General features: G+C 35.6%; 1 protein-coding gene across 1 annotated transcript in view; it reads left to right on the forward strand.

Annotated features, from left to right (window-relative positions):
* The window catches only part of Cpa6 (carboxypeptidase A6), a 293,008-nt gene that overhangs the window by 197,561 nt on the left and 75,911 nt on the right, over positions 1-19,536 (forward strand). Inside the window, exons 4-6 of the mRNA XM_015485745.2 lie at positions 4,159-4,273; positions 6,194-6,295; positions 8,408-8,512. Of these exons, the coding sequence (XP_015341231.1) occupies positions 4,159-4,273; positions 6,194-6,295; positions 8,408-8,512 (322 nt within the window). The remainder of the gene's footprint in view (positions 1-4,158; positions 4,274-6,193; positions 6,296-8,407; positions 8,513-19,536) is intronic.

Below are 19,536 nucleotides of genomic sequence, written 5' to 3' on the forward strand. Positions count from 1 at the left end.
GATGAAGAGAACATTTAAAAAAAAATCCAGAAGTCAAACCACCTGGACTCTCCACTGATTGAATGGTAGATGGGAAAGGGAGACATCAAAGGATAACTCCAAGTTGTCTAGCTTGGAAAAGCTAACTAAGTAGACAGATTTGAAACAGGTTGGATATTAAAAGGAATCAACACAATAAGAGAGCAAGTAGGAGATAGTCAGAGGAATCAAATCAGAGGGAAGGGTCATGGGGCCAAGTACTACAGTGACTTCCAGCAAGAAGGAACTGAGCAGGCTCCTTGGGATTTGGCAATGGAAATTGTGTTGCTAACACTAATGATGAGATTCAGATATTAGGGATAGAAGAAGTGAACAGGGAGAAGATCTTGAGCAACCGAGCAGACTACAGCTCTTAGCAATCAGAATAGGAGAGGAGCAGAGAAGAGGAAGTGACCACAAAGGATTAGTGACTGTTTGGAAGATTTGGGATTTAGGTGAGAGGGGGGGAATTTTCTCATGTCTGTGAGCTGAGGGGAACAACCAGAAGGGAGGGAGATGTCAATCATGCCAGAGAGAATGCACAGGTGCAGGGATGAGTTTGAACAATAGGAAGGTTACCTCATCTTCTAAGATTCAAGAAGTACATGTGGGTTTACCTAAGGTTGCAGAAAGGAAAGTCCATGCATTGAAGGAGATCATAGTTTAAAAGTTTCTGGATGAAGTAAGAAGCAAAAATATCTAGCACAAGTGAAGACACTGTTTTTAAAGAGTGTTGGCAAGAGAAAAACCAAGGTAAGAACCAATAAAACTGAGAAGAGAGGCGAGAATAGAGAACTGATATAAAGGTGCTATCTTGTCGGATAAGATCAAGGAAAAGTCAGGATGGCAAAGAAGTCAAGACTCCCAGGGAGACACTTGATCAAGTATTTATTCATTGGGGTCTAATCAGGATAAGGAGAGAGAAGAATCTAGGAAGAATCATGGAACAAAATGGAAAATCAAAAATGGCTCGAAGGTCATTATATTGAAAACAAGTATAGTGTGACTGAGAGTAACAGTGGGAAGGAAGGAAGTTTTGACAAAATGTGGGCTGTTGGATGTTATGAATTCTAGGTTAAAAAGCTTATGGCTGGTGACAAAATCCAGGCATTAGCCATGAAGGAGATGGCTGGAATGGAATTTGGGGTGGAAAATCACTGAACTGGATGCAGTGTGGATGATAATTCACAATAAGGGGCTGGGGGCACTAGGGAAGAATAGAGGTACTTTGGATTAGACAGAGGAGAGTGAAAGGAGGGGAGGGAGAAGGGGAGGAAGGATAGTAGAGTGAATCGGACATTATTACCCTATGTGTATATATGATTACACAACTGGCATGATTCTACAACCATGTACAACCAGAAGAATGACAGTTATACTCCATTTATGTATGATGTGTCAAAATGCATTCTTCTGTCCTGTATAACCAATTAGAACACATTTTAAAAAAAATAAAAAGAATAAAAGGACTACCTCACCAGAGAATGGCCATGGCAGTCTTGAATCTCCTTAGCTGGTGGTAAGATTAGAGGTGAAGGACAGAGCCAAGAGTTAGAGGAAAGCAACAAGGAATGGCGTGAGCTCTGCCCAGAAGTGAGGAGATTAATGGGAAAGCAAAATGGTGTCCAGGAGAACCCTGACCTCCCTCCCTTTGGGCCCCATGATAAGTAGGAAGGGTGTGTTGAGTAAAAATCCACAAAAGAAAGTGCCAAATTTTTGGTATGAAAAGAGAGAGTTCTCTGAAGATACTGGAGAATGTAGGAATTTGTTTACAACATAAGAGAGACTCCAGTGGGCACAGGGTAAAGGGGGTGGTTGAGAGAAACAGTGCCCGCAGAGGATTTGAGGAAAAGAAATGCAGTATAGTGAATTAATGAGACCAGAGCGTAGCTTACCCTTCACTGGGATATTTGGGGCCTGAGGGGCATAATGATCTCACACCCTCAAGTACCCCACCTTCTTAGCAGGCTAAGTACTGTCAAAACTGGCACACAGGTTTCTGATCGTGTGTGGGAAGACATGGGGTGGGCTGATGGCTCTGTGAATCAATGTTGAAGGCCCCAGGCTCTCTGGAAACCTGGGACAAAAGGTGCAAAATGACAGTGACATCCCTGATCCACACAAATACTGCCCTGCCAGAAAGATATTTACAACCTATTAAAGTACCAATAAGCTTTTTGCAGAAAGGCATTTTATTTGTGCTTCTAGAAAAGAATCACAGCTGTGCATAAAACTATTGTTCATATTGGACACATTTTAGTCGGTGCTGCCGCTTTGACGCCGTGCTTTGATTCTCTGAATGGCTGGCAGGAAAGAGCTTGGCAATTATATCCATAGGTGCCAGTGACAACCTACATGCTTCATTAATTATTGTTCAATAGAAAAGAATATATCAGTTAGTTTAACAAGTCTCCATTTCCTACCATTAAATATAGGTCATGTGGAACTGATACAGAAAAAAAAAAAAAATGTCATACTTTGTGTCACAGAGAACAGAGCCTTAAAAAAAATGAGTGTTTTAAATCAGTTGTCTCCTCAGGAAGAGCAATCATTTAAAATTATTCATTTTGTTGGTCCCAAGATAATAACACTTAAGAGTCAATTAAATTCCTTGGGCACGATAGGTAGAGATCATTTTAATTGACTTTTATTATTGTAGTCTGGGGTATTTTCCAAAGATTATCATTTATTCTGTACAAACTATATATAAGGTATCATTAGAGTGATCTTTAAAGCACAGATAATGTGACACCACATGTCTGGTCCCCAGGTGATCAATCCTCCTCTCCATGAGATGACTCATTCTGCATAAAAAGTTCAGTCACTTAATAAATTCCTGTGAAAATTGGCATCAAAATTTCTATTTTGAGGGCCCTTCCCAATGCTGGAATCTTCTAGGAGATGGTTTTATATTGAATTACAAAATTTGGAAAGTTTCTCATTGTTCCAGATATATTATAGAAATGTACCCAATTGGAGTAGGAATCATAATGAAATATTAAAAAAAAAAAAAAAACTAAGAAAACACAACAGTATAAAAGATTTTTTTTTTTTTTTTGGTACTCCATTTCACAGCTTTCTCATCAATATTGCTGGTTTCCAGTCCAGTACTTGACAAGGAAAATGGCTCTGCGTCAGCTATATTACAACTATTTTTTAATTTAAAGTTGGCCTTTTATACCCTGTGTGAGAGTATAGTCCTAAGTGACTGAACAGAGACTTGAATTATTGTGCTGGGATTGCTGTAACAAAGTACCAGGGACCTTTTCAACTGGGCATTCAGAAGGAGAGCCTTGTGTAGATTGCTGGCTTTGGCAAATCTATCTACGTTTTTTTTTTTTTTTCCTTGGTTTCTTGGGATAGAAAAATAAAAGCAGCCGAGAGAAATCATCCTGGAAGAAAAACATACTTGAAGGTTGCCTGCAGTAACTGGAATATGAGAACGATTTATAGCCACCTTCTTAATCAAACCCACAGGGTTTGAACAAAAAAGAAAGGGACATGAACAGACAGAAACAGCAAGAAAGAAGATAAGGAGAGGAGTGAAGGAGTAGCCTAGGCTTGCTCAGTTTGCATCATGTCACACTAGAGTTGGAGTTGCAAGATTAGAATTTATGTGCACATTCCTTGTTCAAATTCTGGCTCTGCATTGACCAAAGAGGTCTGATACTGGCTAACTCTTAATCCCTTTGAATTTCAGGTTCCCCTTTTATAAAATGGAGATAATCGAGTCCACTATATACGGTCACTTAGATTATGTACATCAAATACACAGCCCACCTTGCTATGGCCCCTAGTCTAAGTGCTCATAGCCATTGTTTGGCTGTTTTTAGCTGCTCACTCAAGGGTAGCTGTTGTTACAGTGCTACATTATTTGGGGACATCTGCCTACAATGTTACACTTTAAATTCATTCTACCATTTATTTAATCATTTTTATTTCCCAAAAAAGAACATTTTCTCAACATTTGGTATTTTTAGAATCGTCATTCTTGGCATCCTTCTTTTTCCTTTCACATTATGGAACACTGGGACACTTCTGTGTTACTTGTTCATTCCTTATGCATCTAATTTTTTGATGTTGCATGATTTTTGCATCATTTCAATTTACTTTTCATAATGTCTATTATTTCAAATCCAGGATTCTCATAGAAGATCTTCAGAAAGTGCTGGAAAATGGAAACAGTTTGCCAACCCAGAGAAACAGAAGATCCCTGTCTGAATATAATTATGAAGTGTACCACTCCTTAGAAGAAGTGTGTAATCATAGGAGTTTTTATTGCTTTTTTACAAGTTCATCTTTGATATTTAGGGTTAAGTACTGGGAAAGAAACATAAAGACAGAGATAATTGCTCTGGGAAGAATGTATAGAACTCTTACATGACCTCAATACCTCGATTCACTCATTTCTTCCACTGACCCTTTCACTGCTACAAAAGAAGTAGCAAAATAATTTAAATTTCACCTGATTTACCCAGCCCACTTCTACAAAGGACATAGGAGTACAATGGAAGACTGAGGTAATGTTAAAATGATAGTTATCGAGGCCTTAACTGAAAAGCCATGAAAGTAGAACTAGCCAGAGTTTAAAGGTAATGCTTTGAGACTTGAGACTTTCCCTACACCCTTGCAAAGCTGAGAACTCCCAAAGGCCAATCCTCACTAGTGGCACCTCTGAACCTTTGAACATGCTGTTATATATTCTACCCAGAAAACTCACAGCAACCTCATCCTCACCACCAACCACATCCTTTACTGCTCACCTGACAACTTGTCATTCTTCAAATTTCAGCTTTAAGCAATCAAGTAGCAGTTTCTGTTCTTCCAGACTGGATCCAACCCCTCTGCCCACTACCCTCAAACATCACACGTCCCATAACATATGGATATTACCTTTCACAGTTCTTAGTTGTGTCATTATAGGACTATTTGATAGGTGCCCTTCATTCCTACTAAGTTGCAAGTTCCAGGAAGGCAGACTATTTTTTTTCTCATCTGCCACTGTATCCCCAAGGGCAGGTAAATAGAGTCTTTAAAATAGATAAGCTGTTGACAGAATGAATAAATATATACATTTTCTATGTTCCCTGAATTGAACAAAGGATCAGCAGACACCAAAATTAACAAGATCCTGTTCTATTATTAAGAATATTTTTGGTTCTGTTGATGATAACTCCTTTCCAAAACTCTTTTCACATATTTTATGTCTCGATATACCTTTTAGAAGCTGGAAGCAGTAGAAATGTTTTAGATAACTTGGCACACAGCAGTGCTCTTAAAATGTGCTAGAAAAAAGTCAAATTTCAAAAATAAAATGGATACAGATATGTACACAAATTTGTGTATATATATTCACATATATATATGAACCTGATCATTAGATTAAATAGGAATAGGAAGAAAAGAAAAAATACACGTTCCAAAATATATATTTTTTTCTTGAATACAAACTCTTTTACATCATGGAACAGTGAGATGCTTTTGTGTTACTTCTTTATTCCTTATAGGGCTTATAAGTCAGAAATGTTACCATCTTTCTAAGCACCTTATTCATCCATTTCAAATATACCTTCTCCTGATGACAGATAAGCATGTGAGAGGATGGAGACAAATATATCACTGTCACTGGAGGGACTATTCAGAGTTGTCCTCCAACATGTGGCTAAGTAGAATAATGTTTAAATGCAAAAGATAATAACTTTTTCTTAGCATCTTCTGTTCTGTGGGAAATTACAATATATGGAATTTGAATACCACTTTCAAGTAGTTTGGATAGTTTTCATAAAGTGGATTTAAATTTTTCTCTCTCTCTTAAATATCTGTGGGGAAAATGGAAATAAATTCTGATTTTTTTAAGAAGAAACCAGAACACATCAATTAATTTTCCACAAAACAGTGTCAGCAAGATATTAATGACATTTGGCAGTAGAAGATATGCTTTAAAGATGGAACCATAACCAAGACATAAGCTATCTATAAAGGCAGAAAATAAAATGTAAAATTTTAAGTATCCCCAAAAAATTAAGTAGAGGAAATTGGTTTTTTTTTTCATTTTGTATTTAATATATACTCTTTGAATTCTGAGACCTACTGCTGTCATTTTTGTTACCTTTATTCTCTAAAAGCCCCCTTACTGTAAGAGAGTCTGACGTGGTTTTTATTTATCTGCTTTTAGATTCAGAGTTGGATGCATCATCTGAATAAAACTCATTCAGGCCTTATTCATATGTTTTCTATTGGAAGATCATATGAAGGAAGATCGCTATTTATTTTAAAGGTAAAAAAGAAGAAAGTGTCAACCAAATATAAAATGTTCATCCAATATTTATCTTTTTCAACTTATGGGAAAAAATGAAATGATTTTTCATAAGCCATATTTAACATCATCTGATAATTTAAGAAAAAAAATCCCTTAAATGTTTGAATTATATTTAATATTTGGCATTTAGTATTCTAGAGGATACTGTTTCTGATATATTCAGAATTACTGATGCCACTTATTTGTGAGTTGGTGCTAGTTAAGATGAACCAGCGTAAAACCAGGTAAATGTGTAAGAAGGTATGTGTTATTCCCATCCCTTGATCCTGTATTCTCCTCCAGCTACTGACCCATAGTGTTCTCTCTCAGTTAAACTTCTAATAAGATTTGCCTGTAGTTAGAACATCTTTACTACTTCCCCTCCCCTAACTGGCTCATGTCCCACAGCTCCCTTTAAACTTACCTTGCCAAGGTCAACGATGACTCCCAGTCAATTCTCCTCCTGTCTCTTTGACCATTCATTCCTTCAAGTCTCATTCACTGGCTCCTCTTTCCTTGTCCTTTCCTTAGGTTCTGGTGATCCCCATGACCCTACCCACATCTCTGCTTTCACTCCATAAACCCTGTCTAACTGGGCATATCTGCTGGTAATGTCAACAGTCATGCCAGACCTTTCTATCCAGTGGAGTCCACTCTCTGGAGCTTTGAATTCACACATCATTGCCTGCTTGACACCTTAACTTGGATATTCATAAAAGCAAGCACCTCAGAGTCAGAATGGCACCATTTTCCTCCCAGTTTAGGAACATGATTATCATCCTAAATTCCTCTCCTTTATTTTAATCACTCACTTTCAGTTGACAATTCTTTTGGATAAGCCCAAACCTCTTCCCTTGTCTTCGCTGGTGTTACCCTAACTCACCTTTAGATCTGTTCTCCTAGACTATTGCAATAGTGGCCCCAGTACTCAACTTCTTTTTGAGTCCCTGTTCTTGGCCCTCTCATCCTCCTATCCATCCTCCACATTGCTGTCAGAGATAACACGAACACATATGCACACACACGTGAGCATTCACACATACTCATGCATGCACACACACACATGTGTGTGTGTCCTTACCCCTTCCGGGGAATATGGAACCCATCCTCATCTCTTTTCCATAATATCCAGGGACTCCAAGTGTTCTCTTGCCTCTGTTACAGATTCACATGCTGTTCCTTCCTCAAACTACAGAAGCAATCCTTGCAATATCATGTCCTCAGATTCTCTTTCAAACTTGAAATGCCTTCCACCAATTTGTCTGCCAGGCAAAATTGAAAACATGCTCAAGTACTTCTTTTGTGAAGCCTCCATTTATTCCCCAGGAAAATTCAACACAACACCCATATTCTAAGATGCCTTATGGATATTCACACTGTAAAGGTTGATTGATTGCTTACCTGTCTATTCTCCCCACTAGCATGTAAACCCCTTATGCTTTCATCTTTGAATCTCTAGGATTGAGCCCATAATGTTAAAAAGTGTTTTCCAAAGTATTAGTTAAGATCCCCTATGAATATAATTTCAAAAATTACCTATTAATGACTGGGTTAGAAACTTGGTTAGAATTAATATTGATATAGTAATTTTTTAATCTACCACCTGATTCTATAGACCAAATTGTTTTAAGTTTTCCCTTTTGTGGTATAATAAAGTTTGACTTTCTTCACCTATAAAATATAGCTATTTGTTTAAGAAATATTCCTTGAGAACATTTCTGATTGGAAAATTTGGGGAAATGGTGGGGAAGGGAGAGAGAAAAAGGAAGGGAAGGAAGAAAGAAGAATTTAGGCTTTTATTTAAACTTCATATCTTATATTAAAATAGAAGCAACCCTATTTTAGAAATTTCCCTTTCCCTTGTATATTTTATACTTCTTTGATTGTATTATTAGGGCTTTAAATTTATTGTTTCTGCATAAACAAGCCTGGACTTCCAAAGTAGATAGTATATCTCTCTATCTTTTTTATGTGTTACCTAACGAACCAAACCATAGTGAAGAATTATGCTGAAATCTTATTAAATTATGCTGGTCAGTGAATCTCCAAATAAAAGCCTGAGTTTGTTACTATGAATACTCCTGTTTTCAGCTGGGCAGAAAATCACGAGCTTACAAAAGAGCTGTCTGGATGGACTGTGGTATTCATGCAAGAGAATGGATTGGTCCTGCCTTTTGTCAGTGGTTTGTGAGAGAAGTAAGTTAAACCCTTTGTTCAATGTCCATTTCAGCTAGTCAGTAGTTCTATGAATTTTTATTCTGCTCAAGGAACAAAGTGGGAATTTGAAACCAGTAATACCTGACTGATAATAACACCTTGATTTTGTGGGCTGCTTTCATGTTTATGAGGACTTGCAAAACCCTGGCTCAATTTCTCTTCACCTCCCTTGGAAGATAAAATTATCAACTCTGATTGAAAAGAAAAAAAAATAGGGGCTGGGAGTAGAGCGCTCACCTAGCACATGCAAGGCACCAGGTTCAACCCTCAGCACTACATAAAAATAAATAAATAAATAAGATATTGTGCCCAACTACAACTAAAGTATATATATTTTTTTTAAAGAAAAAAATAAGATTTATAGACTTGTAGATTTCTGACAATTAGAAAACAACCATAATAGTCATATAACAAAAGAAAAAAATTTAACTTGTGGTGTTCCAGAGCAATTAATTTCCTGTATTATATTCAGCTCAAAAAGCTCTAAATCTTTGTTTCCCCCTCAAAATGATCTCACATGTGCTATAACAGTAAAGAGGGGGAACAAATAGTTGTATTATATTCTCTAGGTATAAATCTGTAATTTGGAAACCAAAAGGTATTTATCATCTATGGAGATTTGACATTCTCAGTTTCACTGATCTTTTGGTAGCCTTGATAATTGATGACTCATGGTGATTTCTCACATTCCATATGCTTCATTTGAATCACGAGCCCTCTGAACTCATGTGTTGAGTGGAGCTCTTTCCCGATCGTGGGCCCATCTTATGGACCAACCCACAATGTGTTTACTCCTTTTCTACTCATCGTCAAGAATGCACTGACTTTTAGGGATTTTTTTTTTATTTTGTAGAGTTTGGGGTTTTTCTGGGGGGAGGGGTTATTGTTGTTTTAACCTTTACTTTTAATTTTGAGAGAAAAAAAAATCTCTTAAAAGAAAACCAATCACTTGTACTGGTAATGAGAATGCAGAAGTCTGATGAAAGGAAGTTTCTTAGCCAAAAACTAATCCTACAGATTTCTTTAGTCCTGTACTTATAGGAAACCATTATAGATACCAGGGATATTTTAATATATTTTATTCGTATTTCACTATATTTTATGGGGAAATTATCTGCTATAGTGAGTTTTGTGATTTTGAGAACTCTCCTAGGTCTTAGAAAATGTAGTGCACAGGTATTGAAAATGTACTAAATTTGTGAAGTCTGGCTCTCTGCCACTACCAAACCCACAAAAGTATCCTTAGTTTTATACATGTAATAAAATTTTCTGACTTTACCACTCAGATTATTAAGTAATTCACTTTCTCTTAAAAGATCATTTCATCCTCTAAAGAAAAAAACAAAATCTAGTAAGAAATTGTTAACTCTATTAACTTGTTTCAAACACTTAGTGTATACATAATGATATCATGTCTGCTGTTTCAAGTTTGGGGCAGGGAGTCAGAAAATAGTTACATAATATTTATTGTTATAGAATACGGTCCTGTAAGTATTATTGAATAACATAAGAATGTATCTCCCAAACATTCAAGCTAAAGTTTTAACTCACTCCCAACCTGTACATCCTTTTCTTTATAACATTGAAGCTTATTTATGTGGTTACTGTTAGTCTTACTCCCATTCCAATTTCAAAAGAAGACCCTGTCCATCTTGTTCACTGCCAAATCCCCAGGATATAGAACAACACCTGACATATATGTTCAAATATTTCTTATTTATTTACTTATTCTAATTAGTTATATATGACAATAGAATGCATTTTGACACATCATACATAAATGGAGTATAACTTCTCATTCTTCTGGCTGTACGTGTTGTAGAATCACATAGGTTATGTAATCATATATGAACATGGGGTAATGATGTCCGATTCATTCCACTATCCTTCCTATCCCCATACCCCTTCCCCTCCCACCACTCCCCTCTGTTTAATGCAGAGTACCTCTATTTTTCCCTAACCCCACCCCCTTATTGTGAATTAACATCTGCATATCAGAGAGAACATTTGGCCTTTGGTTTTGGGGGCTGGCTTACTTCACTTAGCATGATATTCTCCAGCTCCATCCATTTACCTGCAAATGCCATATTTCATTCTTTTTTTAAGGCTGAGTAATAGTACATTCTGTGTATATATACCACATTTTCTTTATCCATTTATCTGTTAAAGGGCACCAGGTTAATTCCATAATTTGGCTATAGTGAATTGAGCTGCTGTAAACATTGATGTGGCTGCATCTCTGTAGTATGTTAATTTTAAGTCCTTTGGGTATAAACCAAGGAGTGAGATAGCTGGGTCAAACAATGGTTCCATTCCAAGTACTCTTAAGAATCTCTATACTGCTTTCCAATTTGCAGTGCCACCAGAAGTGAATGGATACCTTTTTCCCCACATCCTCACCAACATTTATTGTTGCTTATATCCTTGATAATTGCCATTCTGACTGAAATGAGATGAAATCTTAGAGTAGTTTTGATTTGCATTTCTCTAATTGCTAGAGATGTTGAACATTTTTCATATATTTGTTGACTAATCATATTTCTTCTTCTGAGAAGCATCTGTTTAGTTCCTTTGTGCATTTATTGATTGGATTATATTTTTGGTGTTAAGTTTTTTGAGTTCTTTATGTATCCTGGAGATTTTCTCCCATTTTGTAGGTTCTCTCTTCATGTTCTTGATTGTTTCCTTTGCTGAGAAGCAGCTTTTCAGTTTGAATCCATCCATTTATTGATTCTTGATTTTACTTCTTGTACTTTAGGGGTCTTGTTAAGGAAGTCAGTTCCTAAGCTGACATGGCAAAGATATGGGCCTACTTTTTCTTCTATTAGGTGCAAGGTCTCTGGTCTAGGGCTAAGTCCTTCAAACACTTTGAGTTGAGTTTTTGCAGGGTGAGAGATAGGGGTTTAATTTCAATTTGTTACATATAGATTTCTAGTTTTCCCAATGGCGTTTATTGAAGAGGCTATCTTTTTTCCAATAAATATTTTGGTGCCTTTGTCTAGTTGAGATAATTGTGTTTGTGTGGGTTGGTCTCTGTGTCTTCTGTACCATTGGTCTACATGTCTATTTTGGTGCCAATACCATGCCGTTTTTGTTACTATAGTTCTGTAGTATAATTTAAGGTCTGGTATTGTGATGCCTCCTGCTTCACTTTTCTTGATAAGGATTGTTTTGGTGATTCTGTATCTCTTATTTTTCCTCAAATATTTCTTAATGAACGGTAAGTAAAAGTATCTAATAATAATGATGCAGAAAGATTTCTGGGCAATGACTTATTATATCATCTCATTGCTTATAAGAATACACCATAGTGAATCCTATCATCATATACATTCATAAGAATGGGGTCCTAACTAGAATAAGATATAGTCCATGCTTGTACAGTTATATCAAAATAAATTCTACTGGCTTGTATAACTACAATACAACAAGGAAACATCTCATTGGATATGAATCACTTGGACTTTTGCAGAACACACAACCTATATAGCTCTATACAGTAGCCCTATAACATGATCTAAGTTTCCAAAGAAAAGAAGGACACAGTATAACCACAGGAAAAAGAAGAAGCATATGTAATGACTGTCATCTGAGGACAGTTGATTTTGGATCTAGCACAAGAAGCATCAGCCATCAAGGGAATATATCTTGATGGTAGAGTGTTTGCCTAGCATGCACAAGACCCTGGATTTAATCCCCAGAACTACAAAAGAAAACAGAAAAATAGATTTTAAAAAAAACATGAACAAGAAGCATTAATTAATATTAGAGTCCATTTCCATAAAGATGAGTGAGAACGACTACTTTCTTTCTCCTTCCTCCTGTACAGGGCCATCTTCACATATGTAGATGGATCAAGTCATTTCTGTACCTCTGCTATCCTCTCCACACCTCTTTTACTCTCTCTAGTTATGACTGACACTTCTCCTTCCACTTTCTCATTTACATTTCCTATCTGACTCAGGACAGCAACCAGCGGTCTAGGATCAGTAATTTAATATTTTTAAATAATCCATGTGAAGAAAAATTGAAAAGAAAATCAGCAAGGATATAAAAGAGTTCAACACTACCAAATAGTATCTGAAAGACATTTAGAGATCACTCCACCCAACAACAGCAGAATACACATTCTTTTCAGGTGCCTATGGAACATATGCTAAGAAATAACATACCTCAACAAATGTAAAATAATTAAAATCATACAAGGAAATCAAATTAGAATTTGAAAACAGGATGATCTCCAAATACTTAGAAATTAAACTGACTTCTTGATAATCTATGGGTCAAAGGTATAATTTCAAGAGAAATTTAAAAATGCATTGAACTGGACAAAAATGAAAATATAACTGTGTTAGTCAGATTTTCATGTGACAAAATATCTGGGAAAAACAATGAGGAAATATTTATTTTGGCTCACAGTTTGAGTATGGAGTCTACAATCAGCTGGTTCCATTGTTTTTAGACCTGTGGAAAGGCAGAAGCATTACCATAGAAAGGTGTAGTAGAGGAAAGGGGCTACCATCGTGGCATCTGGGAAGCAAAGAGAGAAGGGCCCAGAGATAGGATACACCCTCGAGGGTCATGCCCAGAGTGACCTGCTTCCTCCAAGTAAGGCCAGCCTCCTGAAGTTTCCACTACCCCGCAGTATCATCACTAGTTAGAGACCAAGCCTCCAACACATGAGCCTTTGAGAGGAACATTCCAGATCTAAACAATAACAACATATCAAAAGTGTGGGGCATGGGTACGATAATGCTGAAAAATAAAAATCTACAGCACTAAATGCATGTATGAGACAAGAGAGAGAAATCTCCAGTTATTTAAACTCTTCTCTCAAGAACCTAGAAAAAGAATACAGAATAAATCCAAAGGAAATAGAAGGAAGTAATATAAATAAGAAATCCTTGAAATTAAAAGTAGAAAACCGTTAGAGGAAGTCAATATAACAACTAGTTTTTTAAAAAAGATAAAGGATAAAGCAAATTGGCAAAGCTCTAAGGAAATAGAAAATGCAATATCTGAGGAAAAACAATATTTTCATTACCAAAATCAGTAATGAAACAGGGAATATCAATATAGAGACCCTACAGACATCCAAATACTATGAAATATCATTAATGACTACACAAATATAAACTTCACTAACTAATTGGATAACATTACTACAACACACCTACCATAAAATAATTCAAATATCACTATGATTATTGATTATTGGATTCAGGATTTTTTAATTCCCAAAGCAAGAAATCTCAAGGCCTATAAGCTTCCACTGGAGAATTGTATCAAATATTTAAAAAAGAATTCAACACTCTCTTTCAGAACTGGAACTCAAACAAACTGGAACTCTTCCAGTTTGTTTTATAAAGCTACAGATCCTTCATAAAAATGAAAAAATTAAATATCAGCAAACAGAATTTGGCAATATGTAGAAGTAATTGTGTACCGGGAACAGATGAAGTTTATATCAGGGCTGCAAGTCCACTTCAATTCAAAAGTTAATAATGCAGTTCATCCTATTTGCTAAAGAAAAATAAACAAATGATCTTATCAATTGATGCAAAGAAAGCTTTTGACAAAATTAACTTAGAGTCATTATAAAAAATCTCAGAAAAATAGAAATAGAGAATTTGCTCAGTTTCATAAAGAGCACCTACAAAAAACCTACAGCAAACATATTATTAACAGTAAATGACTGAATGCTCTCTCTTTAAAACTCAGTATGTAGAACAAGTGTGTCACTCTCACCTGTCTTCATTAAACAGTGCTAGAAGTTTTAGCTAGTGCAATCAGGCAAGAATAGGAAATAAAATTCATGTAGATTGGAAAGGAATAAATAAAAATTTCCCTATTTGCAGATGATGTGAATTTCCCCATAGATAGTCCCAAGCAATCAACAGAAAAAATCTGCAAAATTCAACAAACAAAAGTGGAACTGATGAGTTCCTCATGGCCACAGAACACAAGATAAATATACAAATTTAATTATATTCCCAAATAATACATCAACAGTATCATGTACAATTCATCAAAAATGAGAAATATTTAAGTGTAAATCTAAGAAAACATAGAGAGGAATTAAGCAATGAAACTACAAAGTGATGGTAAAGGAAATCTAAGTAAGTGGGAAGTTATCATATTCATTGATTGGAGGTCTCAATATAGTAAAGATGCACTTCTCCCCCAATTTTTGCAAATAGATTTAATACAATTCATATGTAATTTCCAGTAAGATTTTTTGTAGATATAGGTAAGATTATCCTAAAAATTATGTATGAAGACAAACTAGAAGAGCAGAAACTATTTTGAAAAAGAAAAGTCAAAAGGGAAAAAAATCATTCTAACCAATTTTAAGTCATATCATTTTCCAATAATAATCAAGATTATATAGTACTTGTGAAGGGATTGACATAGGTGAGGGGAACAGAATAGAGAAATCAGAAATCAATCCACACAAATATTCCCAACTGATTTTTGACAAAGGTATAAAAAAATCAATGAAAGAAAAGCCTTTTCAACAAATGGTACAGAAGCTATTGGACATAAATAACCAAAAAGAATGACCACCAGTATAAATCTCATACCTACAAAAATCAACTCAAAGTGGATTATGAACTTAAATGTGAAATATAAGACAATAAAACTTTTAGGGAAAGAAAATCATAAGAGAAACTGTTAGGATCTAAAGCTAGGCAAAGAGTTCTTCAATTTGATACCAAAAACATGCTCCATAAAAAAGAAACGTTGGCAAAATGCACATTATCAAGCTTAATCAAAATTTAAAAGTTTTGCCTATGAACGACCCTGTAAAGAAGATGAAAAAGACAAGCAATATAGTGTAAGAAAATATATGCAAACTACATATCAAAAAAGGACTCATATTTGAAATATATAAACTCAAAACTGGATAGCAAGAATCAATTAGAAAATGGGTTAAAGACATGAAGAGATATTTCACCAAAGAATGTATATACAGATGCCAAACATTCTAAAATATATCATAAGCGAAATTCTAATTAAAGCCACTATGAGTTATCACCACATACCTATCAGAATGGATAATTTAATTAAATATTATATGGAAATATAGATCTATAATCTATATGCCTATAGATATGTGTCACCGAATGCCAGGGAGGATGCAGCAAATCAGATCACGTATACATTTTGGATAGGAATGTAAAAGGGTAGAGCTACTCTTGAAAACAGTTGGCAATCTCTATTAAAATTAGACATGTAACTACCATATGACCCAGTAATTACATCGTTGGCACTTATCCCAGAGAAATTAAAACTTACGCTCACTCAAAAACCTGTACTCAAACGTTTATAGCTGCTTTATTTATAATAGCCAAAAACTGGAAACAATCCAGGTATCTGTCAATAGGCAAATCCTTAAACAAATTGTACTACACCATTGCACAGAAAACTACTCAACAATTAAAAGGAACAAACTACTGATTCACAAAACAACCTGGATGAATCTCAAGAACATTATACTGAATGAAAAAGGACATCCCAAACAAATACATACTGTATTTCATTTATGTAATTTTGAAATGACAAAATGATGGAAATGTTCTGTATCCAGACTGTATCAATGCCAATACCCTGATGGAAATATTATACTATAGTTTTTCAAGATTTTACCATTGGAAGAAAGTGGGTAAAAGGGTACACAGTATCTCTCTGTACTATTTCTTAGTTACATGTGGATCTTACATTTAACTCAAAGTTTATTATAAAAATAATAGTAGGGCCCCATATCCCTGATTTTCATTCTTTTTGAAAAAAGGTGCTCTCTCTTTCCTAGAGGCAATTTAATCCCTGTCCTCTTCCTTGTTGTGTGCTTTAGTTAATTTTTGATGCTGTGATCAAAATACTTGATAAGAAAGACTTAGAGGAGGAAAAGTTTAATGATGTCAAAGGCTTAGTCCATGGTCAACTGACTCCACTGCTGTGGGCCCAAGGTGAGACTGAACATCATGGTGGAAGGGTATGGTAGAGAAATGTTCCATTCATAGTGACCAGGAAGCAGAAAGTGAGAGAAGAAAGAGATCACACAGAAGATAAACCTTTCCAGGGCATGCCCCCAGTATCCCACCTCCTCCAGCCCTGCTCCACCTGCCTGCAATTACCACCCAGTTAATCCATTCAAACTGGGATGGACTGATTAGACTACAGTTCTCATAATCTCATCATTTTGCTTCTGAAAATTCCTGCACTGACATAGGAGCTTTTGGAAGACACCTAATATCCAAACCATAACACCATATGACCCTCATTAACAGACCCTAGTTGTTTTCCCTGAGAACAGAAGTATCTGGACATTGCTCTGGCTCCATCTGTCCACTTCTTCTTTGGCCAGCTTGATTGTCACATGCCATGCCCTGAGAGCTACTTCCGCTTCTGCCCCCACTCCAATTCGGCAGATCAATCCATGGATGTTTATTTTGAAAAAACAGAGCTCAGAAAAGAGTAATACAGAAGCAAACTGCCAGTCTTGAATGACTGGTGAGATGGGTTTCATTACTTGGTTATTTAAAATTTTTCTTAAATAAATTAAATAATCCATAGTGTTGTTTAATTGACAGACATTTTTAAAATGCAAAAAAACACCACAAAACTCATGGGCTTTCCTCTTTTATTGATAATCACTTAATTATTTCAAAAACCATAAAGCTACCACTTTTCTGATTTCAATATTTTCTATCTTGTTATTTCCAAATATCAAAATTTTTATAATGCAAGCAAAATGAAGGAAGCAAATAGATTGTGAAATCTTTCTCTTGTTAAATGTTTGCGTATATATGGTTGGTATAAACATTGCTAATGTTGTATTTATGAGAGCATGGGGTTTGGGGAGCTTGGGGGAGAAAGGAACACAAACCTAATAAGTTTACTTCCGGAATGTGTACTACAGACGTTCCCTTCACCATAAACCAAATTTTAAAAGCTTTAAAAAATACTACCATTTGGTAACCAATTCTTCTTAAATTTGTCATGGAAAGAGCTGATACAAATACTAAATTATCAAAGAAATAACCTAGAATGGATCTGTTAATAAGGAAACTAAGTTAAATATACAGAATTTGGATGTTATCTTTCTGCAAAAGTGAACACATACTATTTACAGGGGAGTGAGACATAAAACTGAAGGGTAGAAGACAGGGAACAAAGGAAATAGCAAGCAGATCCTTGTAAAGGAAGATTCTCACAAAACCTTAAAGTAATGGACTTGGAAATTAAAAGTGAAGGAAATTGCCAAGTTAAAAATAGAGTTTAAAAACAGCTTGGCAGTTCCTCAAAAAGTTAAACATAGAGTTACCATGTGACCCAAATACACTACTCTTATGCATATTCCTAAGAGAATTAAAAACAAGTATCTACACAGAAACTTGTGCATAGATATTCATAGCAGTATTATTCATAGTGCTCAAAAGGTCTCCATTAACTGGTGAATAAGTGTTTTTAAATGTAGTATATACATCCAAAGATATTATTCAACCATAAAAGTATTGAAGTAGTAAGACAAGCTACAACATGGATGGACCTTGAAATCATTATGCTAAGTGAAATAAGGCAGACACAAAAGGTCAGATGGTGCATAATTCCATTTATATGAAATGTCCAGGGTAACCAATCCACCAATACAGGAAGTGGATTATTTGGTGGATTAGTCAAACAGGAATTGGAGCTAACTGTTACCAAGTTCATTTCAGGGTGATGGAAATGTTCTAGAATTAGAAAGTGATGATGGTTACACATCTCATAAACATACTAAAAACTATTGAATTATACACTTTCAAGTGGTAGATTTCATGTTACAGGAATTATATCTCATTAAAGAAATAATAAAGAACTGATACATCTACCACATGAATGAACCTTGAAAACATTATGCTAAACAAATGATGCCAGTTACAAAAGAACACCTGGATCTGCTTACCAGCAATGTCCAAAATAGGGGAATTTATAGAGCCAGAAAAATAGATTAGTAGTTGCCTGTGGCTAGGGAAGATGAGTGGGTTGGAGTAGGTTGAGAATTAAAGGGCGTGAAGTTTCTTTAATAGATGTTAAAAGTATTGTGAAATGATATGGGGGCAATGGTTGTACAACTCTGAATATACTTAAAACCACTGAATTGTGTACTTTAAATGGATGGATTAATATAAGGTATGTGAACTTTATCCAAATAAAGCTGCTATTTAAAAAAAATATATCATTTCCTTCTTATTGATCAGTACATTTTCAGCCTTCTGCACTGTGGGGGTCAATAGAGGTTCAAGTCACAGTCACTGCACCCAAGGAGTCTACACTTCTATTTGAGGAGAAATATTTACGTGCAGAGAACAGCATAAAACAGTGCATCTGTGGAAGCTAAGTTACACTGATCATAGTGTCTGAATGAATTAAGGATTCGGAGAAATCCACAAAAACTTGAAGACAGGGTGTGAGGATGCTTTGTAGAGCTAAACCTCAAGTTAGGCCCTGACTGAGAAATAGGAATTTGATCAGAGAGATGAAAGAGTGTCCCAAGACACAGACATGACTAATGTTGAGAGTGAACATGACATGTACATCTGTGTGTGTGTGTGTGTGTGTGTGTGTGTGTGTATGGTTGTAGGTCAGCAATGTAGCAGCCTACATAGTTGGCGTAAGTAGATTCTAGTGCAATATAAAACTGGCTGAAATATTACAGTAAGCCCTAGAACCAAGAAGAGTTTGGTCCCATGAAGTAAAATGAGAAAATAACATTAAGTTGTGAAAAACATGTGTCATCATCAAAAAGCTTAAAGATAGAAGGCAATGATAGCTGGAAGAGAGGAAGGAAGAATAGCCCAGGGTGAGGGTGACCAACTAGAAGTTTATAGGGCAAAAATCTATGCATGGACAGAAAGAGAAGATGTAAGAATGGAAAGTGAAGAAAGCATGTGAGAAGGGTCAGAGGAAGAAAATCATACATTCTTTCAACCTACCAAATGCTTATTTAGCACTTCTTT

The sequence above is a fragment of the Marmota marmota genome, unplaced genomic scaffold (assembly GCF_001458135.2).
Source record: "Marmota marmota marmota unplaced genomic scaffold, marMar, whole genome shotgun sequence".
NCBI lineage: Eukaryota > Metazoa > Chordata > Mammalia > Rodentia > Sciuridae > Marmota > Marmota marmota.